This window comes from Procambarus clarkii, chromosome 44, assembly GCF_040958095.1.
Source record: "Procambarus clarkii isolate CNS0578487 chromosome 44, FALCON_Pclarkii_2.0, whole genome shotgun sequence".
Taxonomy (NCBI): domain Eukaryota; kingdom Metazoa; phylum Arthropoda; class Malacostraca; order Decapoda; family Cambaridae; genus Procambarus; species Procambarus clarkii.
In genome coordinates this window covers 19,190,584-19,217,521 of record NC_091193.1, presented here as the reverse complement: position 1 = coordinate 19,217,521, position 26,938 = coordinate 19,190,584, and the positions used below count along the sequence as shown (strand labels likewise).

Below are 26,938 nucleotides of genomic sequence, written 5' to 3'. Positions count from 1 at the left end.
AAATTGATGTTTTATGTTTTTAGGATATGAATATGCCTCCTTTGAATGCTTACTTATCTTTGAAATCTTAAAATATTATCTGCATATTTTGTGCTCTATATGGCAAGTAAGCCTTGCTGTCTGCAGCACTCCTTGGCTTTAAATTCTCTTCCAACTTTAGTTTGATTGGTTATAAGAAAAATTGTCTTCACTTAAAAAGTCTGTAAAAGTATATGAATCTGTTTAACTTAGTGTGTTATTTTGTTTGAATGCTGTTTGTGTATGCAATTAATGAGCTAAGAGGAGACATGTTGAGTCCTTTTGTTCCATTAAAGGTGTTACAAACCTATGTGTTCGCTTAAGCAGTCACAAACTCCCCCCCTCCCCCCCCCCCCTTATTTTCTCTAACCTACATCTGTTGCCAAGTATATTTTGACCTAACTTGTATTATCAGTTAACTATGCATAGTTTTCTATGTGGTCTTGATGAATACCCTGATTTAATAAATCTTGATGATAAATGTCATTCTTTTCATTTTATTTTTACATGTTTTTACCTGGGTAATTTTCCTTACTCTCCTGCAAGATATGATATTGTCAAGTAAAAAACTTTCTTCTTTAACTGTATATTCATTTAACTACTTTCTTCAAAATCTCACTTTGCTTCCATATTGTGAAAGCTTTCTTTTGTGTAGCTGATAATGTTGCTATATAATTTATTTTCAAACCCTGCTAAACAGTTTTGCAAATGCCATTGGGGGTGTAAGATTTATGTAATGCATGTAATGATGTCCTCCAGCTGGTAAGTAATGATCATCCCATTGAAGTAAAATATGTTTTGTGAAATATGTGAAATAGTGAAATTTGTTCTTTCCATGTCTCTGAGAAGGCCTGGTGGCACTGGTTTGGAGTCGCAGACAAACAACTCCATCACAAGCAGCACCACTACCTTCAATACCACCACTACCACCACCACTACCACCACCATGTCCTCCTCCTCCTCAAACACCACCACCACCACCACCACCACCTCTACTCACCCTCCATTTGACCCCAGCGCTGCCTCCGAGTCAGAGTGCAGTGAGCATCCAGCTGATGGGACAAGCAGCAAACAGCACACGGACCGTAAGAAGATTCGGAAGAAGAAGACCCTCGATAGATTTCCAAAGTTGACAGTCTTGAGTGTGACAGATACAATGGTTGAATGCCAGTTGGAAACCATCAAACAGAAGACTATCACTTTCAAGTTTGACATAACAGATAATGACCCTCAAGATGTTGCTAACAAATTGGTAAGAAATTTGACAATTTATTCTTAAATGTGTTTCCTTAAAAAGTAGAAATAAGTATATGTACAGGCATTTATTATTATTGGTAGCTCAGGTGACAGAATATTGCTATAATGTAACTTATTGATAGGAAATTATTCAGTTTTACTGTACTTGGTTAAACTGCACACAGGACATTGAGACTACTTACTGTGCTGTCTCATCAGTAGCTGCACGGAGCTTGTGGCACGATATGGCATGACTTTTCCTTTCCCAACCACCACCTTGGTCATATCAGGATCCTGATGACATTTGTAACCTTCTGGTACTGTCTGTGTGGGTGTGTGTGTGTGTGTGTGTGTATATATATATATATATATATATATATATATATATATATATATATATATATATATATATATATATATATATATATATATATATATATATATATATATATATACATATATACATATATACACATACATACATATACATACATACATACATATATATATATATATATACATATATATATATATATACATATATATATATATGTCGTACCTAGTAGCCAGAACTCACTTTTCAGCCTACTATTCAAGGCCCGATTTGCCTAATAAGCCAAGTTTTCCTGAATTAATATATTTACTATAATTTTTTTCTTATGAAATGATAAAGCAACCCTTTTCTCTATGTATGAGGTCAATTTTTTTTTATTGGAGTTAAAATTAACGTAGATATATGAACGAACCTAACCAACCCTACCTAACCTAACCTAACCTATATTTATAGGTAAGGTTAGGTTAGGTAGCCAAAAAAAGCTAGGTTAGGTTAGGTTAGGTAGGTTAGGTAGACGAAAAAACATTAATTCATGAAAACTTGGCTTATTAGGCAAATCGGGCCTTGAATAGTAGGCTGAGAAGTGCGTTCTGGCTATTAGGTACGACATATACATATATATATATATATATATATATATATATATATATATATATATATATATATATACATATATATATACATATATATATATATATATATATATATATATATATATATATATATGTATATATATATATATGTATATATATATATATATATATATATATATATATATATACATATATATATATATATATATATATATATATATATATACACATATATATACATATATATGAATGAAAACTCACACCCCAGAAGTGACTCGAACCCATACTCCCAGAAGCAACGCAACTGGTAACTACAGGGCGCCTTAATCCGCTTGACCATCACGGCCGTCAAAAGGAATATATATATACATATATATATACATATATATATATATATATATATATATATATATATATATATATATATATATGTATACCATCCGAGTTACCGTCGGGGAAGTGGCTCAAATAGCCTCGGCTATCACTTCCTTTTGACGGCCGTGATGGTCAAGCGGATTAAGGCGCCCTGTAGTTACCAGTTGCGTTGCTTCTGGGAGTATGGGTTCGAGTCACTTCTGGGGTGTGAGTTTTCATTCGCATATAGTCCTGGGGACCATTCAGGCTTGTTCGCATTTGTGTTCCTCACGTGTGCCCCAAAGAATGAGGTGATTTGGTGAAATGCTATGCCCAAGATTACCATCCGAGTTGCCGTCGGGGAAGTGGCTCAAATAGCCTCGGCTATCACTTCCTTTTGACGGCCGTGATGGTCAAGCGGATTAAGGCGCCCTGTAGTTACCAGTTGCGTTGCTTCTGGGAGTATGGGTTCGAGTCACTTCTGGGGTGTGAGTTTTCATTCGCATATAGTCCTGGGGACCATTCAGGCTTGTTCGCATATAGTCCTGGGGACCATTCAGGCTTGTTCGCATTTGTGTTCCTCACGTGTGCCCCAAAGAATGAGGTGATTTGGTGAAATGCTATGCCCAAGATTACCATCCGAGTTGCCGTCGGGGAAGTGGCTCAAATAGCCTCGGCTATCACTTCCTTTTGACGGCCGTGATGGTCAAGCGGATTAAGGCGCCCTGTAGTTACCAGTTGCGTTGCTTCTGGGAGTATGGGTTCGAGTCACTTCTGGGGTGTGAGTTTTCATTCGCATATAGTCCTGGGGACCATTCAGGCTTGTTCGCATTTGTGTTCCTCACGTGTGCCCCAAAGAATGAGGTGATTTGGTGAAATGCTATGCCCAAGATTACCATCCGAGTTGCCGTCGGGGAAGTGGCTCAAATAGCCTCGGCTATCACTTCCTTTTGACGGCCGTGATGGTCAAGCGGATTAAGGCGCCCTGTAGTTACCAGTTGCGTTGCTTCTGGGAGTATGGGTTCGAGTCACTTCTGGGGTGTGAGTTTTCATTCGCATATAGTCCTGGGGACCATTCAGGCTTGTTCGCATTTGTGTTCCTCACGTGTGCCCCAAAGAATGAGGTGATTTGGTGAAATGCTATGCCCAAGATTACCATCCGAGTTGCCGTCGGGGAAGTGGCTCAAATAGCCTCGGCTATCACTTCCTTTTGACGGCCGTGATGGTCAAGCGGATTAAGGCGCCCTGTAGTTACCAGTTGCGTTGCTTCTGGGAGTATGGGTTCGAGTCACTTCTGGGGTGTGAGTTTTCATTCGCATATAGTCCTGGGGACCATTCAGGCTTGTTCGCATACATATATATATATATATATATATATATATATATATATATATATATATATATATATATATATATATATATATATATATATATATATATATGTCGTACCTAGTAGCCAGAACTCACTTTTTGGCCTACTATTCAAGGCCCGATTTGCCTAATAAGCCAAGTTTTCCTGAATTAATATATTTTTTCTAATTTTTTTCTTATGAAATGATAAAGCTACCCATTTCATTATGTATGAGGTCAATTTTTTTTTATTGGAGTTAAAATTAACGTAGATATATGACCGAACCTAACCAACCCTACCTAACCTAACCTAACCTATCTTTATAGGTTAGGTTTGGTTAGGTAGCCGAAAAAGTTAGATTAGGTTAGGTTAGGTAGGTTAGGTAATCGAAAAACAATTAATTCATGAAAACTTGGCTTATTAGGCAAATCGGGCCTTGCATAGTAGGCTGAGAAGTGCGTTCTGGCTACTAGGTACGACATATATATATATATATATATATATATATATATATATATATATATATATACATATATATATACATATATATATATATATATATATATATATATATATATATATATATATATATATATATATATACATATATATATAATATATATATATATATATATATATATATATATATATATATATATATATATATATATATATATATATATATATATATATATACACATATATATACACATATATATACACATATATATACACATATATATACACATATATATACACATATATATACACATATATATACACATATATATACACATATATATACACATATATATATATATATATATATATATATATATATATATATATATATATATATATATATATATATATATATATATATATATATATATATATATATATATAGGAGAGGAAAAGAGGGTGATAGGAGAGGAAAAGATTAAAGTATTCAGTGAGAATCCACAAGGTCTTCTCTGAACACTATTTATTTTCTTCTTCGAGGATGTGGGTCCCTTTAATTAAACCAGTGGTGGTACCCCTATATATATATATATATATATATATATATATATATATATATATATATATATATATATATATATATATATATATATATATATATATATATATATATATAAGGTGGTAGCTAATTCTCATCCTGCTCTGATTATTTTTGTAAAGATATATCACACTATTGTGATTTCTTAGTGTACTTGAAGGGAGAACTTCATTACCTACACAACAAAGTATGTGGATTATTTGTAAAAAGCTTCAATTGGCAACCGTCCTCAAGGCTTCTAGTGGATTTCCTTGGTTGTTGGTTGTTCTTATTGACCTTTATTTCTTCTTTTCAGTTTTACTTCCATGCCTTTTTTTTTTTTCTTCTTCATTGTCTATTGAGCCTTTCTGGAGGGATGAATATTTAAATGGCTTCTGGACATTGTCCTGCTATATTCTCCATTTCTGTTAGCATTTAATTTTCCAGTGGTATATTCTGCTGGAAGTCCCTTACCCATCTTGAATCTAATATCTTTGCAGCCTGTTCCTACGTCTAGTCCTCTCCCTCAGTTCAACAACTTAATCAAACATTGTAAAAAAAAAAAGTAGCACTGGCTCCCAGTTGCTGTTCAAATTCTATTTTCTCTGCATCTGCCTCAATTTAGGTGAACAATAGATCCTGAGTTACAGGTGTATTGTCCCCTCTATTGTTGGTTCAGTGTTGAGTTGCCTCAGAAAACAGTAAACTGCTTCATCCACCAGCTTTGGTTTCTGTTTCCTCTGTATCAGAGAACTCTTTGTGATTTGTGGTTTATGTATGAAAAGTTTAGCAGCACCATGAGATAGTAAGACTTTTGAGAGACAGAGAGAGGGAGGCTTGTGAATTTCTGTGTTTGGAGCCTAGACTTAGTTTCAACAACTCACAAGATAAATACAGAGGAGTTGGTTAAGTATTTACAAATTGGACAGGTGAAAGTAGGTTCAGAAAAAGTGAAAGGATAAATTATATTAATCTTAAGTACCTGTGTTGTGTAATTTCTTTATATTGTGTGAAGTCTCATTTGAGTTGTCCTTGTACTTGACATTAGAAGGGCAGTAAGGTATAAAAATATGGATGACTTTGAAATGCTGTATTATTTATTTTCAGGTAATGACCAATTTGTTACCGGGGAATCATGCTGAGGTTGTAATAAACTACATTGAAGACATCATCCGGCAGTTACAGGTCAACCCTAATGTCCTCCCAGTTGTTTCCACCCCTGGATTGGATTCTCGCAGCCAACAACATGCTCAAGAGGGCCTAACCCGATCTCCATCTTCTTCTAGACGTCATCGAGATGATCCTGAAACGAGGGTTAGTAATAATTTGAAGTTATATACATGTTAATGCTTTATTTTTATTTTTTAATTTTGCAAGATCAGATTACATAAATACAGTACTGCTTTCTTCATCATTTTAGTTAAATTTTTAAGTTATTTTGTGAAGCTGTGAAGATTTAACACAAATGAGTTGATAAATATTGAAGAAACATCATCTAATAATAAAGAGGAACTACTAGACATGTGAAATCTTGTTTATAAATGTGTAGATGACAATGACACTATCCGACGAACCTTTCCTTTGGTCAAATTGATAACATGAGGTTGGTAATGAAATAAACCAAGTACTGTAATAGAAATCTAAAGTTTCACTTCACGTGCAACTTTTCCCACATTTAATGCAATGTTGTGCATAGTAGGTGTATGCCATCCACATCTTCAGATAGTAAATGGCTCCACAACAATGATTAAAATGCTTGTACAGTTATGTGCAGGTTTAGTCACCACAGATATGTTGACAAGTGTTACTTCACTGATAATGTGAGAATGTACCAGAACACTGAATGTGGTTTTATTTGATAGGCTGGAGCCTGCTTCCTTCTCAGTTAAGGGCTCCTAGATTTTGTTAGCCCTCCTTTTAGCTATCCACAGTTAAGTACATAATTCTCGGATTAACTCGGAGAATTATGTCCTTTAATGTAAAACCTTGATAATACAGATTGACTATGGACCCGTTCCGAACTTTGCTAAATAATGGATATAGCTTTTTTCTTTTATTTATTACCACATTTTTTTGCCCAAACAATGTATTCAGTTTTCTGTAGTTCTTGGTACTTCCAGATTGTTGTTAAACTGAAGTACTGTACAAGTTATTTAAAGAAGGGAGTAGGTAAAACTGAAGATGAGGGTGTTTCAGACATCCTTCCACATTAATACTGCTAAACATGTACAATGAAAATCACAATAACATGATGATTCTGAATAAATATTGAGGGGCCGTACTACAGAATTGAACCCATTCCCCTGATCAAGTCAGATGTGCACACCGTGATTGTACATAGGCTTGAGGTGGTTGATTCCATAATACAGCCTCAATATTAATTCACTGCTAAACATTTAACTTTTTCATTTATTTATTTTTTCTTTTCATTCTCACTTTAACATGTTAATGTTCCAATCCATCAACACATTCCTGACTTGGGTAATTGATTCTTGCCTGAAATGATCTCTGGATGGTCCTCTGATGAGCTATGCCCACACACACTTTCTGTTCCCCCCCCCCCCCCAAAAAAAAAAAAAAGTCATTGGAACATATACTGTTGGAGTATAGATGACACATTTTAGTGTCATCAGAATGCTAAAGTGTTTATAACTTCTTATTTCTCCCATATTTCAAATTATTATGTGTAAATATTAAGGGGAAAGTAGGTGAGAGGGACAACTGCTACCTGGCATTATTACCTACCTCCCACAATAACTTGCTATTGATTAGCTGAAAAATTGCATAAATCTTGCATTTTACACAACCATGTTAATAAGCATTATTTTTCTCTCAATGTTTACTTTATTTAAGGTGAGATAGCTCATTGTCTTGATGATTTGGGCACCTGGATGCCATAATTTGTAAAGACAATATGGTCTCCCTGAATGAACTTGTGTAAATAGTTGATATAACGACTGATTAGTAGGAAATACGTTCTGTGAGAGCAGAAGTAAGTGCGTAGGAACAATCTCCATAGGTTTTGCAGGGCAGTTTAAGTCACCTCAACATGAATTTGTGTATGCATGATCCAAAAGTATTGCAGCTAGATTCCCCCATCATCCCCCCCCTTGTAAACCACTTGTAATCTTCTATATACTGTACAACATTTTTATAAAATAAATTTTTATTTTTATTTTCTAAATATTTGTTTTTGGGGGAAGCTGCTTGGTGACTCCCTCTAGCTATCTCACCAAGATTGTTCGATACTACAGTCATGGGAGCTCTACTCTGCCAACTTGTTGACTTGTTACTGCCAGAGCTAGAACCTGCCCCTACCTCACAGATGTGCAGAGCAAATGACATTCTGCCATTTAACTGGGAAAGTATCCAGAAAGTAAATTAAATTTTATGGACAACTACTCAGTTCACAAGAACCAAAGCCTTAAAACTGCCAAAGAACTCCCCAAGTGATTCAAATTAAACAAAATAATTCGCTCGAAATTAGCCCAAACCCGTTAGTACTGATCACCGTTAACAGGTGGCCCAAAACTTGGTCCCCTGCCAACCCACCAGTCAGTTCTGTCTTTGATAGAATATAGAACCTGTGATGCATCATAAAGTACTCAATAGTTGCCATCTTTTGCAGTGGGTCTCAGTGCTTCTAAGCTAAGTGCCAGCTAACCTTGGACTTGTCCTGTGGGGGCCATTTACCTGTGCATCATTCCACTATAGTATTAGCTTTGAGTGTTTATCTGCTGTTTTTGTGTAGACTTGGCTTTCTATGCTTTGAACTCTACGAGTTCGACAACTGCATTGTCGAGCCTGGCCCCAGGCCAGGCTCGGGGAGTAGAAGAACCCCTGAAGCCCACTCTTCAAGTAAGTCCAGCGGTTACTGCCCTGGATGTTCACTGCCTTACCTCGGGTATTTCAAGGGTCGTTTGACTCCTCTATGTAGATCTGTGGTTGGTGGGCAATGAAGTTGGTTGCTTTAGGGTACACTTAGGGTTTACGCGCATTATATGTACAGCATGCAGTGGTCGCCAATTGCAGCCCTGGTCCATTAGGCTGATTTTTGGTTTCCATTCTTTCAGCAAGTATTCCCAGTGCCTGGGAATGCTGAATACCTAGGAGTACCTGGCTAGCATATTACCAGCTGGTCATTGTATTCCCTTTGCATAATAATTCCCCTCTGACAAGATCAGTTATGTATATTGAATGGTCTGTCAAGCCTGCTCTTGTCACTTGAAAGTTCATTGCATTTGCTATTTGGTGACCATCATTCTTTCTGCCTCGGCCATGCTGCCTGTTGAGTCGGCAATACTTATGATCCTGAATTCTGTGGGGTTTGTTCCCCATGGGTTCTGATTATCTCTAATCTTGCTTCTGATGTGGAAGTGTATGAGGCAGGCTGCCACTTTGCAGGGCTAGGTTTGCCTGGGTTCAGCATTCAGGGTTTTGTGCTCAGATAGATGCCCCGGAATTGCCCTGTATGGTGCTTGGGACCTGGAATTGGAGGTGATGGTCGTCTCCACCCTAGCTCTAGCTGTGCCTCGTCAAACATTTCCCTGCAGGTGTGATATGCCATGCTTCTGTTTATCTTCCCCTGCTTCTGGCTCTGAAGCATCTGAGGGTTTCAGTGTCAGAGTAATTTCAGCTCTGAGTATAACTGCAAGTTCTAGGGTGTTGCCTCTTCCTTCTCGAGCACAGGAGCAGTTGAGTCCTCTGGTTCTGCCAAGGATGCAGAGTTTTCCTCTTCACAACTGCATGTTTTGTCTGTGTTTTCTCCTTTGGCAAACACCCTTTCTTTCCCAGGCATTGGATGAAGACTTTGACATGGGCTTTGGGTTAATGCTGTATTAATTTAAGAAAAAATATTTTCCTTCATAAACATGTTGATATCTTCCTCCGTTTTGTAAAAATAAAAAATTCGTTGTTAGCTAGAGTACTGCTTTGCAGTCTTTTTCATGTTATGACACTCTTGGAAGGTCCCTTGAGTTTATTTGATTTATGTTTTTCAAGAGCTATATAGGTTTACTCCCTAGTATTATTATGACTAAGTGGGGCACAATTGCAAAGTTTTCTGCTTTACCAGTACCAGAAAGTCACTCTGCTTGACTGGTTGTTGCCATTCCTATTGAGACAGTGGAAACTTAGCTTAGGGATATAGGGATAGGGATGAACTTTGGGAGCCGGTCGGCCGAGCGAACAGCACGCTGGACTTGTGATCCTGTGGTCCTGGGTTCGATCCCAGGTGCCAGCAAGAAACAATGGGCAGAGTTTCTTTCACCCTATGCCCCTGTTACCTAGCAGTAAAATAGGTACCCGGGTGTTAGTCAGCTGTCACGGGCTGCTTCCTGGGGGCGGAGGCCTGGTCGAGGACTGGGCCGCGGGGACACTAAAGCCCCGAAATCATCTCAAGATAACCTCAAGGACCTATTCAGTCATGTAACTTTGAAATATATAGTGACTCACAAATATATAGTATTTGTGAGTACAAATAGCCATTTATACTCACAATTCCTGAGCACTAACTTGAATCAGTCTTAAACTCTCAAGTGGGTCCTTGTTTTTAAAGGGGTGAAGAGACATGTTTAGTTTCCTTGGGCACAGTTAAGGCTTTAGAAATTATTTGGTGGAATAAATTTTTTATTTTATTTCTTAGATTAAATTTATCACTTGAAGTTTGCAGCATTTAGTAAAAGTTAGGTATTGTAAATGCGGTTTACTTAAAAAGATTTATATATATTTTTTATATTGCTTGCTTGATATTATAATTTGATTAAATATATTAAAAATTTTCTTTGTTGGTAGATATTTGAGTGTTGTATTTGTCTTGAGCTGTGAGAAATTAAAATATAAAGCCACAATTTTGTTGTAAATCTGATGTTAATACTTCCAACATTGAATTATTAGAAATTTTGCACTAATTGAATTTTGTTCTAAATATTTTAATTTCTCCCAATGCCTGTACAGAGTGAAATATACTTATTTTTGGTTATTACTGCATAGTAATTTTTTATTATATTTTTTGGCAGTATTTGCAGTCCAATAAAACTGCTTATTTGAAATAGTACTCTAATAACACCTAGTTGAACTAGCCATGAATTGGCTAGTTCAATGAACTAGTGAACTATATAAGCATGCTTCCTGCTGTTCATGTTCACTTGCAATGCTCTGTCATTAGCAATGAAAGCTGCAGAAGGATGATAAATATATTATACAAATATTTGACATAAATGTTTTAGGTTTTTTCAGTACTTGTATAATGGCTGAGTGCACATTATTGTTTGAAAATTGTTTATATTCAACTTGGGTCAGGCATAGTGGTCGAAATGACTTAATTTTGTGTAAACCTCTTCATTCCAAATCATTATAGTAGAATTCTGTCTGTAATATCAAGTTATGTAATTTGGAATGATTTTATATCAAATGGTTACATTACTATAATAAGTCATTATGACTGAAGTTGAATTTGTAATAATAATGCCTATACTGCATTATTATTACTGTATGAAATTTTATGAAACTACTTAAACTAGGCTTAAGTTGCCAAGCATTAGTTGCCAAGTGTATTTTGGAAAATTAAGTGCTAAAAAGAAAGAGATTTAACAAAGTGGTCAATTTAGTTGTTGTTGTTATCAGTAGTGAAATATTTTCTTGGACTTTGCTTACATAACTTTTATTAAGTTCATGCAATTACTTTGTTTTTTAAGAAATCACCATTTTACTCCATTTCTGCCATTCATGGGAGTGAAGACATGTCGGCAATAGTGGACCACTATATAAAAAGGCAAAATATAGTACAAAATGACACTTCATCATTGACCATGTTGTAAACACTACATATCATCATGAAGAACCAATTCCACCACTGAAGCAACCCCTCCACTGCAGCACCCTATTACTCCGTAAGACTAGATGCACACTGCTCCAGACATTTTAAACATTTGCTTACTTATCACAGATTGATGCTTCCGTTACTTTGATAGGCATTACTAAATCTGCAAAATTAAAAAGGTTGATACTATAGTGCTCTTGATTCTGCATTTACATAAATATAAGCTACCACCAGTTTTTCACATTGAAAAGTGCATCTAACACAGTGTTCACATGTATAATTTAGTGTCTTTCTCAACACATTTCTTGATCTGGTCCCCTACTGCAGCACTAATGCAGTACTAATTCTCATTCTTTTTACTCTCCATCCATATACAGGTACTTTTATATGAACAATAGATCTAGTATCACCAGTGGGTTCTCTTCTCCTGCCATTTTTGGCTTTTCCCCGACTGATTTGTTTTTGCTAAAATGAGTGTCTGCTCTCTTCACTATGATGTCTGTTTCCCAATGTGGAGGTATTTTGTTCTCCAATCTATTTCCATCTGATCAAAATTTTCTTAGGCATGTATCAAGACCACTTGTGATAGTCCTTGTCACAATGAGGATAAAAATCCTGATAGGCTGACTTGTAAGAGTGTGATGGAGCTGGTTTACCTTTCTCTATAACTGTTATATCCTGTGTTAGCAATACAGGTGGGAAACATAGTGATGATTAGTTAAAAGATATTTTCATGATTTTGTATTATAATTTAGAGAAGTTTATATAAAATTCAGATTTAAATCATTAAAAGCTATATCTTTGTGTTAGATCAAATAAGTATATGCAGAAAAATGTTAATACAGTTTTGTATAGAATTTTTGGTTCTTCTGTATTTTGAAGCAGGGATGGGGGGGGGGGGTAATTCAACCCTAAATTTAGCACTATGATTGCCATAGGATAGAAACACCCCACTTCTGTATTTGTGAAATTTATGTAAGGAATTTACAACAAGTCTTTTACACTCCTGATTACTTTATTGAGGTCTGAGTGTGTGATTAGGACGAGATTTGCATCTCTATTTCTAATGAATTAGATGGATACCCAAAACAATAGATATAAATTGTATAAGTTTAGGAAAAACCTGGGTAAATATTTTGTTTGGAATTCAGCTGTTAATTTATTTGAAGAAATTACTGGGAACATAATAAACGAGGGATCGCTGGATTTTTCCAGCATTGATTAGAGTTGTATAGGAATGAGTTTGGGTGGGTATAAATAGGAGTTGCCTTATATGAGCCAATATGCCTTCTATAGTTTCCTTTATTCATGTGTTCTTACCTGTAATCTGGTATAATTAGGATGTCGTGTGTGCAGCTCTGTCCGAAAATAATTCACTTACTGATTTGTTTCATTTATGTTTTCATCTCATGAAAACTCTACAACAACACTTTACAAAATTATCATTACTTTCTACAAAATTTGCTCTTGTTCAAGGGAAATGTGCACACAGGATGACACTGTATGCAGCATGTAAGCTCTCTGACATACTGTATGTATTAGCAGAGACAGTTGTAAATGGGAAAAACAAAGAGCAAAGATGTGTAAGGAAAGAGGAAGGTGAACAATTGTTAAGATGTATGAAGATAACACTCCTTGCAGTGATGAGTTTGTGGTTGAAGAACTGTTCTAGATCACAAATCATTGCTAGAAACTTTGAAACTAACAATAATTTATATTTTTTTTCAGTTGTACACAATTTTAATATAAATGTTTAATTATGGCTTAGCTTAGTTTTCCCTGTCGATTTTGTTAATCACTTAACCTATCTGAAATGAGATTACACTTATTACTTTGTCACATTAAAACCCTGAATATCAGAGCAAGTTGATAGTTTACATAAAAGTTTAAGAAAGGCTATTGAGAGTCTGTGATGGACCAAAATTCCAGTTACATAAAAAAGTATCGGTTGCCAGCTGAGATAATTTGGTTAATAAGAACAATTATATGTTGCAGTGAACATAATTTCAGGTATTTTTCATTGGAGAATTTAATTTCAGTCAATTCATATTAACTAATTGATATTTACATTTATTGTCAGATATTTAAATAATATAAATATTACCTTTAATCACAAATGTTCCAATAATAGGATGAAGTTATTTGATGGTTCTAATATAATGCAGGACACAACACAGGAAATGTCTCTATTGAAACTAGGTCTGAAAAAACTGGGAAAAGAAATAAATATACAGTAATGTGCATTTTGTACAATAAAATATATTCAGTTACTATCTTGGTCATTTGTTTTGATGCTAAATAATTTATAATTGGTTTAAGTTCTGCAGAAAGAATGATATAGCTTTGGCAGTACGTAATGTCTTTGTGTGATTTTATTTTAATAAGACATGGATTTAATGCTAAGGAAGCTTGAAGTGTGTGTGATGTTCATGGAAGTCTTTTTTGGACCAAAGATGACAGTGGTATACATCAGAGGTTGTATCATTTATTTTTGTGTGGTGTGCCAGGCTCGATACCTGGCCAGGAAGCTGAGTCGATCCTCCCCTAAACGGCGGCGGCGACACAGCTCAGTAAGTAATTGTATTGGAAAATTCAGTGGGTTTGTGTCAAAAGTTTGAGAATGCTACCTAGATAATGGCTGAGGAGCATGACTGATGCCTCGAGTCACCATCACTGCTGCCAATTGGATTTGTCATGGGGTTACTGGAGACATATGGTGACATAGTTGTGTGCCCTTAATAGGCCTCCACTAATCATTTATTACTCTATGGTTACCACATGACAAGCCTGGTTGAGCTGATAGTCTGTCATCCATCATAAAACATGTGACCACCCAAGACTTTGGAGGTCTAGAGTGCTCACGTGCTTCCCTGCCTTTTGTTTTCCTACAAATCTCTCTCACACAAATCTGTGCTATGCTCACTGTAGCTTCTCCTTTTCTTATTTTATATCAACACCAGCATTGCATATTTTATTTACTTGTTTAACAAAAGTATTCATGCAATTCCAATCATTTAACAAGTATTTTTTACCAAATATGGGAAGGAAGGGTGATCCTTGGGATTAGGGTATCACAGTAACCTTAATGAGCCTGTAATGTTGCACTTTCACCCATGATGCACTAATGACTCAGGAATGCATTGTTACTGTGTTAAAATATGAAAAATATTTAAATAAATATTATTTTTATTTCTGCATTTCACACCATTTTGAGTCTCTTTAAATTATACAAAGCATCAGTCTACTAATGCTTTCCCATTTTGTTGCAGCAAATATTTAATGTAAAATTTATCTTAATTTATTCAGACATTCCTGAATCATTTTCAGCATTATCTAAATATGCTGTTGCAGTACAACACTTTCCTACATAGTTTAAACCTGACCTTTGTTTAATTTTGACCGTATGTTAGATTATTATTTTAATGATTAGGAAACGGTTTCTTTTATCCCTATTTCTGGATGGTTTGAGATTTTTATTATAGTAAGAAAGATGGCTGTTAGAAGAACCATAAATGTTAAATGTGATTGATGTATTTATTTTTTACTGATGAATATTATAATGTGTTTATTGATCCCTCATTTTTGCAGCAAGCAAAGGTAATACCAAAAAGCTGCTTGTCTAATGCAAACTTTAATTGAATTAATTTTCTTTTTAAATCTAAAATCTTCAACAGATATTGTTATCGAGATCCATGTAAAGTGCTAGTGTTGTAGAATGCTTCCTCACTCTTTCCCAACCCACTTAAATATCTTAGTAATGGAATAATTTCTCATTATCCCATCTCATTATCCCAGTAGGAAGGATTTTTCTTATTTTGTTAATGATGCAGGTACGTAAGTGAAACAGTTTCATCCTACACACACACAAGTATTTACAGAAAATTTGTGTTCATTTTGTATAGGATGGTTCTTTCAAAGTATTTTACACACTTTTAGCTTGTATATAATATATATACAGTTATACATGCTTAAAACATTTATTAATGATTTACTGCTTCAGCTTTGCTATTTTCAGCTAATCAGTACATTCATGTATGGTAGTCTTGATGCATTTTGATTATGTAAACATTGACTTACGGTAATTGGAGTTCAATATGAAGGGCGATACAATAAACAAGAGTGCCCACTAGAGCAGTGAGGACAATATTTGTATCTCAGATTGAGAATGGTGAATGTAAGTCATGTAAAGGGCTTACCTATGCTTAGAAAAAATATGAAAAATGCCAAGTGAATTGAGAATATGTACAGTATTAATTTATGGACACTACTATATTTTATGCTGATATATCAGGGGTTAAATAGCTGGTGACTAGATGATAATCATTCAAAACCGAATGAATAGTGTGTTGATCACTGTTTAGAAAGACCCAATGGTATACATAAACAGCTGGAAACTTTGTGATACTTAAATGATTAATGTTAAGCTCCTTAAATCATTAAGCTGTATAACGTTGGCTGATGGGTATTTTTTCTACTGATTGATGGAATTTAGTATGATCGTAGAAGCTCTTATTATAATTGGTTTATTTATCCATTTATATATATTACATCATCTCTTAAGTTATCAACAGGTTGGTATATGCGGAGACTTTTCCTATATATCTTTGTCCTTCTATACTATAATTTATTCCTGCATTGCTCACCCCCCCCCTTCCCCTTTTGACCTTCTCATTTTACTCCTCACGGGGAAATTATATAGCTGATCCCATAGCTGTACTGTTACTTCAGTTTTGATCTGGCAGAATTATGCTACATTGTGTTTTGTAAATCTCTTAAAGATGTGATCTTTTGAAACAGGCTGATTCCATATTGTCTTGTTTAGGATTATATCATGCTCTCTTTCCTGCAATTTTAACATTGCGCTAATTTTAAAAATCTTGCCGAGGCATTCACACAATGTTATTACAGCAGTGTTTTAAGACCCATGGATAAAAGTGAAAATAGTAATTTAAAGATATATACTGAATAGCTTGCCGTGCAAATTAAGCAACTAATGCTTGTGCCCTATATTTGACTTGTATATTCTGTAAATGAATTATGACTGCTTTAATAAGCATAAATAGGAAAGTTAGGAGCATTAGGATAATTTACAAAAAAAAATATAGAATTTATGACTAGTATAATGATGGGATAGTGGAATATGAAATGATATTTTCTGGAGAACATTGTGGAGCTTGAAAGTGAGAGAGAGAATCGGTAACCTGAAGCGTGCGTGTGCGTGTGCGTATGTGTGTGTGTGTGTGTGTGTATGTGTATGTGTATGTGTGTGTGTGTGTGTACACACACACCTATTTGTACTTGCCTATTTGTGCCTGCAGGGTCGAGCATTGACTCTTTGATCCCGTCTTTCTAGCCACTGCGTGCGCGCATGTGTGCGTGTGTGTGTGTATATATGTGTGTGTATTGTATGTACATATTGAATGTGTATTGTATGTATGTATTGAATGTGTATGCCATGTATGTATGGTATATGTATTCTGTGTGTATTGTATGTTTATTCTGTGTGTATTGTATGTGTATTCTATGTATGCATTGTATTGTATACCTGGTTGATGGAGTTCTGGGAGTTCTTCTACTCCCCATCCTCAGCCCGAGGCCAGACTTGACTTGTGAGAGCATGGTCTAACAGGCTGTTGCTTGGAGCGGCCTGCAGGCCCACGTATCCACGTGCAGTACCCACGTGCACGTGCACGTACCCACGTGCAGGCCCACGTATCCACCACAGCCCAGTTGGTCCAGCACTTCTTGAAGAAAACTATCTAGTTTTCTCTTGAAAATGTCCACATTTGTTCCGGCAATATTTCTTATGCTTGCTGGGAGGATGTTGAACAACCGTGGACCTTTGATGTTTATACAGTGTTCTCTGATAATGCTTATGGCACTCCTGCTCATCAATGGTTCTATTCTGCATTTTCTTCCATATCGTTCACTCCAGTATGTTGTTATTTTACTGGGTAGATTTGGAACCTGTCCCTCCAGTATTTTCCACATGTATATTTGATACCTCTCTTGTCTCCTTTCTAGTGAGTAGATTTGAAGATCTTTGAGACAATCCCAATAATTTAGGTGCTTTATTGCGTTTGTATGCCGTATATGTTCTGTTTCTCCCTCTATTCCAGCAATCTCTCCTGCTCTGAAGGGGAAAATGAGTACTGAGCAGTACTCAAGATGGGGCAGCCCAAGTGATTTGAATAGTACAACCATTGTGATGGGCTCCCTGGATTTGAAAGCTTTTGTAATCCATCCTATCATTTTTCTGGTTGACACAATATTTGCTTGGTTATGTTCCCGAAACATTAGGTCGTCAAACATCATTATTCCCAAATCCTTTGCATGATGCTTTCCTACTATGGGCAGATTTGTTTGTGTTTTTTCCCTTGTATTGTGTTTAAGGTCCTCATTTTTACTGTATCTTGAGTACCTGGAATTTATCACTGTTAAACATTATTTTCTGCTGCCCAGTCAAAAACTTTAATATCTGCTTGTAGATTTTCAGTGTCTTCAGCAGAGGTAATTGTCATGCTGATTTTTGTGTCATCTGCAAAGAATGATACGAAGCTATGACTTGTATTTTTGTCTATATCTGATATGAGAATAAGGCAAATCAGGGGTGCAAGGACTGTACCCTGAGGTACAGAGCTTTTAGCTGTGCTTGGACTATTTTATATGTTTGAATCTTACTTTTTGTGTTCTATTTGACAAAAAAGTGAGTATCCACTGTCCTATGTTACCAGTTATTCCCACTGACCTCATTTTGTGTGCTATTACTCCATGGTCACATATATCGAATGCCTTTCCGAAATCCATGTATACCAAATCTGCATTCTATTTTCCTTCTAATGCCTCAGTGACTTTGTCGTGGTGGTCAAGTAGCTGTGTGAGGCATGATCTTCCTGCTCTAATTCCATGTTGGCCTGGGTTGTAAAGGTTATTGATCTTCATGAATCTGGTGACCTGACTTCTGATCGCTTTCTCAAATACTTTTATTCTTTGGAACGTTAGTACAACTGGTCTATAATTCTTTGCCAATACTTTGCTCTCTCCCTTGTGTAGAGGGGCTGTCTGCTGGTTTAAGTGTATCTGGTATCTCTGCCCTGTGTCCAAGTGCTTCCTTCACACTATACTGAGTACCTGAATATATGTATTTTATGTGTGTATTGTATATATGTATGTATGTAATTGTATGTATGTAATTGTATGTATGTAATTGTATGTGTATTGTGTGTGTGTGTGTGTGTGTGTATATATAATATATATAATATATATATATTATTTATTTATTTATTTATTTATTGTTTAAAACTACAGTATATATATAGTTTAACGTAATAGTTAAAAATAAGTTATCTATTAATTTATTTTAACTATATCCATTCATGTCTTCAATGTGTTCTACTTTTAAGGTAAATTATCAATTGTCAAAGTTCTTTTGCGCCTTATAATTTTAATCACTAGTCAGTGTATTTTACTAGTAAAAATCTTCACGTAGTTGTCGTTTTTACTCGCTGTTGTTTGAAAAACTGTGGTGTAATAATTGGGTAATTATAGAGGTACACATGAGGATTAGATTTTGGGTTATGTACTGTTTGTGAAAATGTATTGATCTATACAGTATTAATATTAGATGAAAGATCTGCCTTTGTTGATTTTTCATGATGGGAATCTCTGACTGAGATAGAGGTAAATATTAGATTTTAGAATGGATTTTTTAGAGAATCTCTTCTAGGCTGCATGTTGTTTATGAGAGTGTTTTGCAAATTGCAATATATTAAAGATGTATGCACTGCAGCTTGAAAGTATTGATTAATTCTTTGATATATATATATATGGTAGTTCTTCCAATAAAGTTTAATTAATGTTAAGAATGTTAGTGAGTCATCTTTAAGAAATTGCATCTAAAATGCAATAATGCTTGAGTTAATGTAGTATTGGGTCTAGACAAGAAGAATATGAATGGGAAGCTTTGCTTACATTCTTAGTTATTATAACATATAAGCTATATACAGTATGGATTTGTGCACAGTTAAGCCCTGCATGGTTATTTGTTACCTATTTTGTTTGTCTGTTATTCAGAAAGTGGAAGGAATATATACATGCATCACTATTTTATTACACTTGTATGTTTATCTTTAGCAGCACGAAGAAGGAGACAGTGCTCCAGGAACTCCAAGCAAGCGTGCTGAACCCAGAGAGTCTTCTCCTCAAGTCCAGACGAGCCCCATTCATCAACAACAGCCTTCTGCAGTTCAGCAGGAGCCACAGTCACAGCAACAGCAGCAGCAACAGCAACAGCAGCAGCAGCAGCAACAGCAACAGCAACAGCAGCAGCAGCAGCAGCAGCAACCTCCGTCAGTTAGTCCAGCGTGTGTTGCGCCGCAGCCGCCTGTAGCCTCTCAAGCAACATCACAACAACCACAGGTATGTACAGTATATGCCTTCAATTATTGGCTGCATTTTTTGTACTCTCCTACCTATTTTCTGTTATTAATTAATTTTGTAATGTTAACCTATTTAATGTTCAGCTGTATTGTACTTGAAGTACACACACACTTTGTAACATAAATCAGTGTCATTCACTCTAAGACAGTTGTTCTTGTCAGCTGTCTGTTACAGAAATACCTGGAATATCCTTTCATGATGTGCCTTTTCTTCTATTTGACTGCATGTTCTTAGCAATTATAAATTCCAATCATTATTTGCCTCATTTCCTACTTGTCATTAACCCCTTCAGTTTCTGGCTCTATGTTGACCAGCCTGCCTTTTCCATGCCTTTTTTATAATGTATGTGTGTGTGTGTGTGTGTGTTGAGCATAGGTAACATTTTGCTTTATGTATTTGAAGGGAAATAATATGAAGAATTTTGCAAATGTTTTGGTGGATATCTGACTTAAAGTTCTTATTGTTACATACGTTCAGCGAGTCGTTGATTCATTGATACATACATTATTATATATATTCATATTTACATATGTATTCATTCATTCATTCAGTGGTACATTCATTCATTCAGTGGTATATACATTTATTCATTTAGTGGTACATACATTCATAGATATAATCATCTAGACATCCAAGGTCAGCACTGAGTGTGTCTGGCTTGGGTAGTTTGTGTGTGTAATTACCTAAGTGTAATTACCTAAGTGTAGTTACAGGATGAGAGCTACGCTCGTGGTGTCCCGTCTTCCCAGCACTCTTTGTCATATAACGCTTTGAAACTACTGACGGTCTTGGCCTCCACCACCTTCTCACTTAACTTGTTCCAACCGTCTACCACTCTATTTGCGAAGGTGACTTTTCTTATATTTCTTCGGCATCTGTGTTTAGCTAGTTTAAATCTATGGCCTCTTGTTCTTGAAGTTCCAGGTCTCAGGAAGTCTTCCCTGTCGATTTTATCAATTCCTGTTACTATTTTGTACGTAGTGATCATATCACCTCTTTTTCTTCTGTCTTCTAGTTTTGGCATATTTAATGCTTCTAACCTCTCCTCGTAGCTCTTGCCCTTCAGTTCTGGGAGCCACTTAGTAGCTTAGTGTGTGTGTGTGTGTGTGTGTGTGTGTGTGTGTGTGTGTGTGTGTGTGTGTGTGTGTGTGTGTGTGTGTGTGTGTGTGTTGTTGACAGCAAGCTCTGGTGTTGATAGTGTGTGGACAGACAAGCCCCTTGTCTGCCACACTTCATCTTGTACAGTGCACAAAACTGGATACAATGTGGATATTCAGTTTATTTCCATTTTTCTGTACATTTTGCATCCAAAGTAAACTATTATGATTTTTTTTTGTGCATAGGCAGATATGGCTCTAAATCCATAGCTGCACTTTAGGGGTTTAAGAATCTAAACAAAATCACTGCAGGCCACTGTCTTAAAAAGTTTATCACAACTTGCTTTGTCAAATATGTTGAAGAATATTACTTAATATTGTGTACTTAGAAGTCATAATGGCAGGCTTCAGAAGGATAGTTACATGTGGCCACAAAAAATATTTAATAGTTTACTTGATCCATCCATTGTTCATACTTTCATCTATTAATTGTACACCTTTCCTGTTCTGACAAGAGTTTTCTTGACACATGTTATCCTCTCTCCACATTTATTGTTTATTTTCATAATTTAATGAGTTAATTATAGATGGTATAAGATGAAATTTAACTGAAATCAGTACCATTGCTTTCATTTTATTTTAGGATACTTGCTGGGTCACAGATACCCAGTTCTTTTAAAGTACTAGCAGAGATTTCAAGTATCTTAAATGAGCTCTTTAGTTTTGCACTGTAAAGCTTTGTATGAACCTCACACATCCTACTCCTTGCTGTTCAGTTTTCTTTGCATCCTTTGACTACATTTGTTAGTTGCACCTTATATGTCAGTATGTATATACCCTGCAAGTTTGTCTATCACTACACCACTCTGTACACTCTTATTTAGTGAAACACAAAGAAAGGAAGGATGTAAAGTAGACAATTAGTGGTCATAATGCAGAATAAGCAGTAGGTAGGACCTGGCATCGCAGTGCTTACTGAATGAGGTTACAAGTTCTTGACTTGGAGCCAAGTCAAGAATCCACAAACTTGGATTCCACAAAACAAATCCACATTTATTATCCACAAACTAGTATCTTTAACCAAACACTAAATTTGTGAACTAACGAATATCTGGAAAAGGACAAACAGGATACCTGTATTCATGAAAGAGGACAGACACAGCACTAAATTATTGACTAGTGGCACTAACATGCAGGAGATAATTGGTGGAGTACCTGGAACATATTAACTTCCTAATGGAGGGGCAGGACAGATCTAGAAGGCAAAATGGGATGCCTGACAAACTTGATAATTCTATGATAGGGATGCCAAGATATGGAAAGAGAAAGAAGGCTGGATGCTCTGTATTTTTCTAGACTATGCAAAAGCATTTGATACTGTTCCCCGTAAAAGGTTAGAGTATTAAATGGGGGAAGTAAGCTGGGGTAACTGGTTAGGCACTGAACTGAGTAAGGATGTACCTGACAGGAAACAAGATGATCGACTGAGCTACATGGTAAAGCTACGACAGCTACCATGTCGTAGCTCAGTCGATTAAGGCAGCGTCTGGAATCCTCTCGGACATAGGTTCGAACCCTCGTCACGTCTCTTGTGGATTTGTTCATTTGATGCATCACGCTATTGTGATTTGTGTGTGTAATAATGCGAGGTTTAATCATGTATTTCATATTCTCAATTAAGGCTTCAGTATCTACATAACCTTATAAGTTTTCATTTGAGGAATGCTAGTATTTAGAATACTCTTAAAAGCAATATAATGTATTCAGTATACCAAGGCTGATGGCTTTCTTATCTCTTGAGAACTTTCAGTATTGTAATAAAAAAAATCTAATTTCTTGGAAAAGAATTGAAAAAATATGATTTTCGAAAGTGAAAAATATTTAAGTTATCAGTGATAGCTCTGTGGAGCAAACTGAACCTTTCTAATAAAAGAAAAAATGCATCAATTACTTTAATGTCTTTAGTTTCTTTTAGTGAAAAATCATAGAAAATAATCATTGAGATTCACCTATTTTTATTTAAAAGTTAAAATCTTGATAGTGTTGAAGAATATTGTGGCACATTACCATGGCTATATCATAGGTTATTGGTAGTCATATCAGTCAATTACATCCCTGTTTTATACCGATATACATTTTTAATATTACTCATTTTAAGTTTTGTAGTGATTTTCAGTACTCGATCATGTTATTTATAATTACACTTCAATTGTCTAACTCTAAATTATTTTACAATCTTTTAAAAAATGGTGCTGTAACTAATGCATAGACTCATGACAGTCATTACTAATCTAATTTAGTATTATAGCATGCTGCATTATATTTTCCCAAGTGCTGGTATTTCACCTTCTGGCTGACACTGCAAGCTTGTGATCTTAGGCTTTCAGGACGTCTCGCTTCTTGGTGAGTCCTGTGGTAGAGCGCAAGCAGATGCCTGGTGAGGAACCAGGTGGGGGGTCAGGTGCCCCTGTTGTCCAGCAGCAAGTGGAAACTGTAACTCCCACTCCTAACCTTCTCCTGGATGAATCCCCTCAGTCAGACTTCATTCCTGCTTCCTCTACTGCTGCTCTGCTTCCATCCGTACCAACCTCCTCTGCCTCTATTGTGATCCCACCAACACAAGACCAGCAGGTAAAGTTTGCACTCTCTTCTGCCACATTCTGCCTGTCTCTTCATACTATACTATCATAAACTTTGCACTAAAAAAAACATTTTTGTTTTGTTTAGCGTTTTAATGATGTGTGCATTCTCCAAGGTTTTCCAGACGACTTCAGCGTGGAGTGTTTATTTTCTGCTGTCCCCATTACATGCATGATGCATTTAAGACTAACCTCTATTTTTTGTGTATTGTTAAATGCTTCTATTAATCTAATATTATTTTATATTTTATATGATATAAATGTGTGTGGAAATCATCAGAGACTTGGGATACTGACAGATAGTATTATTGGTGTCACAAGTACAAACATGATGTATTTGTTAATACTTGGGTAATTCCATGTAATTTTAGATTTTAGATGTGCATCTTCAGTATTTAAATTGAGGTGAAATACTTTAAATTCGAGTAAGATGTCTTTCTCATATTTTACTACCAGATAAACTCTGAAGTAAATAAAGCTTCATGATTAGCACATGTTGTAGCTGGTCTTTTGTTTAATTAATGTATGCATATTTAAGAGAGAATTCCAGCATAATATTAGTTTGGAGAAAGCTTTTTCAAGTCTCACTCCATCCATTATTGGATGGAGTGAAAAGTTGAAAGAGAAGAAAAAATGGAAGAGGTCATTTGCCAGCATCCTTGAATGTGAGCTGCATAAATGATTAAATTCTAGGAAGCTAGAAGTGTGATCATAATCAATGCCCTCTGTTGCAAAGTCGTGGTCATGCCCCACATTTTCAAGCAATACCCCATCAATAGATTGTCAGAGTTGAAATGAAGTGCCATACCCTTGATTTTTTAGCAAGAGAAGGAAGAGAAGAATAGCTAAAAATGTCCACACTCCCAGACATACTAAAATCAGCAGAGATAGCGTCACTCCATAAAGAAGGAAATAAGGCAGAGGCAAAAAATTACAGACTGATAGCACTAACATCACACATCATAAAAATCTTTGAAAGAGTGCCAAGAAGCAAGATCACAAATTACATGGAATCACAGCATCTCCATAACCCCGGACAACAAACATGGTTTCAGAACAGGGCGCTCTTGCCTATCACAGTTGCTGGAACACTATGGCATGGCATTAGATGCCATGGAAGACAAGCAAAACCCTGATGTAATTTACACAGATTTTGCAAAAAGCCTCCAACAAATGTAACCATGGTGTTATTGCACACAAAATGCGTTCAAATGGAATTACCGGAAAAATAGCCAGATGGATTTACAATTTCCTGACTAACAGAACCTGGAATGTGTTAATATTACCCAATGTGTAATAATCAACAAAATAAAATCCGGCCCATCAACCATGAAGAGCTCAGTACCCCCAGGGTACTGTGCTTGCTCCAGTACTTTTTCTCATTCTCATATTGGACATAGACAAGGACTCAATCTATAGTACTGTATCATCCTTTACAGATGGCACTAGGATTTTTATGAGAGTGGGCAACATAGAGGACACAGCAAACTTCCAATAAGATGATGTAAATGAGGTCTCTCGATGGGCTGCAGAAAATAATATGGTATTTAATGAAGATAAGTTCCAGCTCCTGCGCTACAGAAAAATCAAAATATAAAATCAGAAACCATGTACAAAATGCAGTCAAATCATAACACAGAACGAAAAAGAAATGAAAAGGATTTGGGTGTACTCATGTCAGAAGATCTTACCTTTAAAGAACACAATAAAGTAGCCATCACAAGTACAAGAAAAATTACAGGTTAGATAACAAGAACTTTTCAAACTAGAGATGCTATACAGATGATGATACTCTTCAAGACACTAGTGCTCTCTAGAGTGGAATACTGTTGCATAATGACAGCTCCTTTCAAAGCAGGAGAAATTGCTGACCTGGAGAGCATGCAGCGATCCTTTACTGCTAGAATCCACTCGGTAAAATATCTAAACTATTGGAACTGACTAAAATGCCTAAATCTGTATTCTCTTGAGCACAGGCGGGAAAGAGATGTAATAATTTACACGTAGAAAACACTAGAGGGGCTAGTCTCAAACCTGCACACACAAATAACACCTCACGAGACCAGAAGACATGGCAGGATGTGCAGAATACCCCTGTTGAAAAGCAGAAGTGCAGTAAGTACTGTATTCTGAAAGAGAACTATCAACATCAGAGGCCCGAGACTGTTCAACACGCTTCCCATACACATAGGGAGCAGAACTGGCTGACCCCTCAGTGTTCAAGAGAGATTTTGATAAACACCTCCAAAGGATACCTGACCAACCAGGCTGATTCATACATCAGGCTGTGAGCAGCCTAGTCCAACAGCCTGGTTGACCAGTCCAGCAATGAGGAGGCCTGGTCGACAACCGGGCTGTGAGGACGTTAAGCTCTAAAATCATTGCAAGGTAACTGCAAGGTAAGGTAACTATTTGTGGATGACAGGTTGAGAAAATCAGTGGAACCAATTTAGAAAATATCATAAGGATAATTTTCATTCTGAAAGTCATGTATATTAAGTTATTTAAATTTTTTGTAATAAAATTCTTGCTCTTGAAATGAGTTAAAAATTTTCTAATAAGGTTCTTATCAAAAACCTTCCTGTCATAAATCTTCATCTAGTGTCTGGGAATAGGCTGGGTAGGTTAGGTATCCATGTAGATTTGAGTGGTGTGCAGCAAAAAAAAAAAAAAAAAAAAAAAAAAGTTCTTCTATAGTTTTATAATTCTAGTTATTGTACTGCATTATGAAAATTGAAAACTTTCATAACCTTGTGCAGCAGAGTGATGGCTTTGTCAGTGGTGTGGGTGTTGCTGTACCAATGCCTGTGTCAGTCTCACAGCCAGGATCTGGGGGACCCACTCCTCCACATCACTGCACTCCGGAGAACACCTACACTTCTGATCATCAGGCCAGACTCTCACAGCAGAATTCTCTGGAGAAATATGACAGGTACAGTAATTGAACGTCTGAGAATATCTTAAATGTTTCAGAGCAGTTTGTTATTAGAAATTTTTATATAATCTATTGCATTGCCA

At 36.0% G+C, this 26,938-nt stretch overlaps 1 protein-coding gene across 38 annotated transcripts in view; it reads left to right on the top strand.

The window, feature by feature from the left end:
* The window catches only part of LOC123745316 (serine/threonine-protein kinase WNK1), a 340,974-nt gene that overhangs the window by 271,570 nt on the left and 42,466 nt on the right, over positions 1-26,938 (top strand). For 23 of the 38 annotated variants that reach the window (XM_069300723.1, XM_069300716.1, XM_069300719.1 and 20 more), the window contains 6 exons: positions 868-1,270; positions 6,033-6,239; positions 14,253-14,315; positions 19,879-20,163; positions 23,661-23,912; positions 26,680-26,852. In XM_069300723.1, the coding sequence (XP_069156824.1) occupies positions 868-1,270; positions 6,033-6,239; positions 14,253-14,315; positions 19,879-20,163; positions 23,661-23,912; positions 26,680-26,852 (1,383 nt within the window). The remainder of the gene's footprint in view (positions 1-867; positions 1,271-6,032; positions 6,240-14,252; positions 14,316-19,878; positions 20,164-23,660; positions 23,913-26,679; positions 26,853-26,938) is intronic. The other 15 variants (XM_069300727.1, XM_069300713.1, XM_069300733.1 and 12 more) reach the window with 7 other exon arrangements.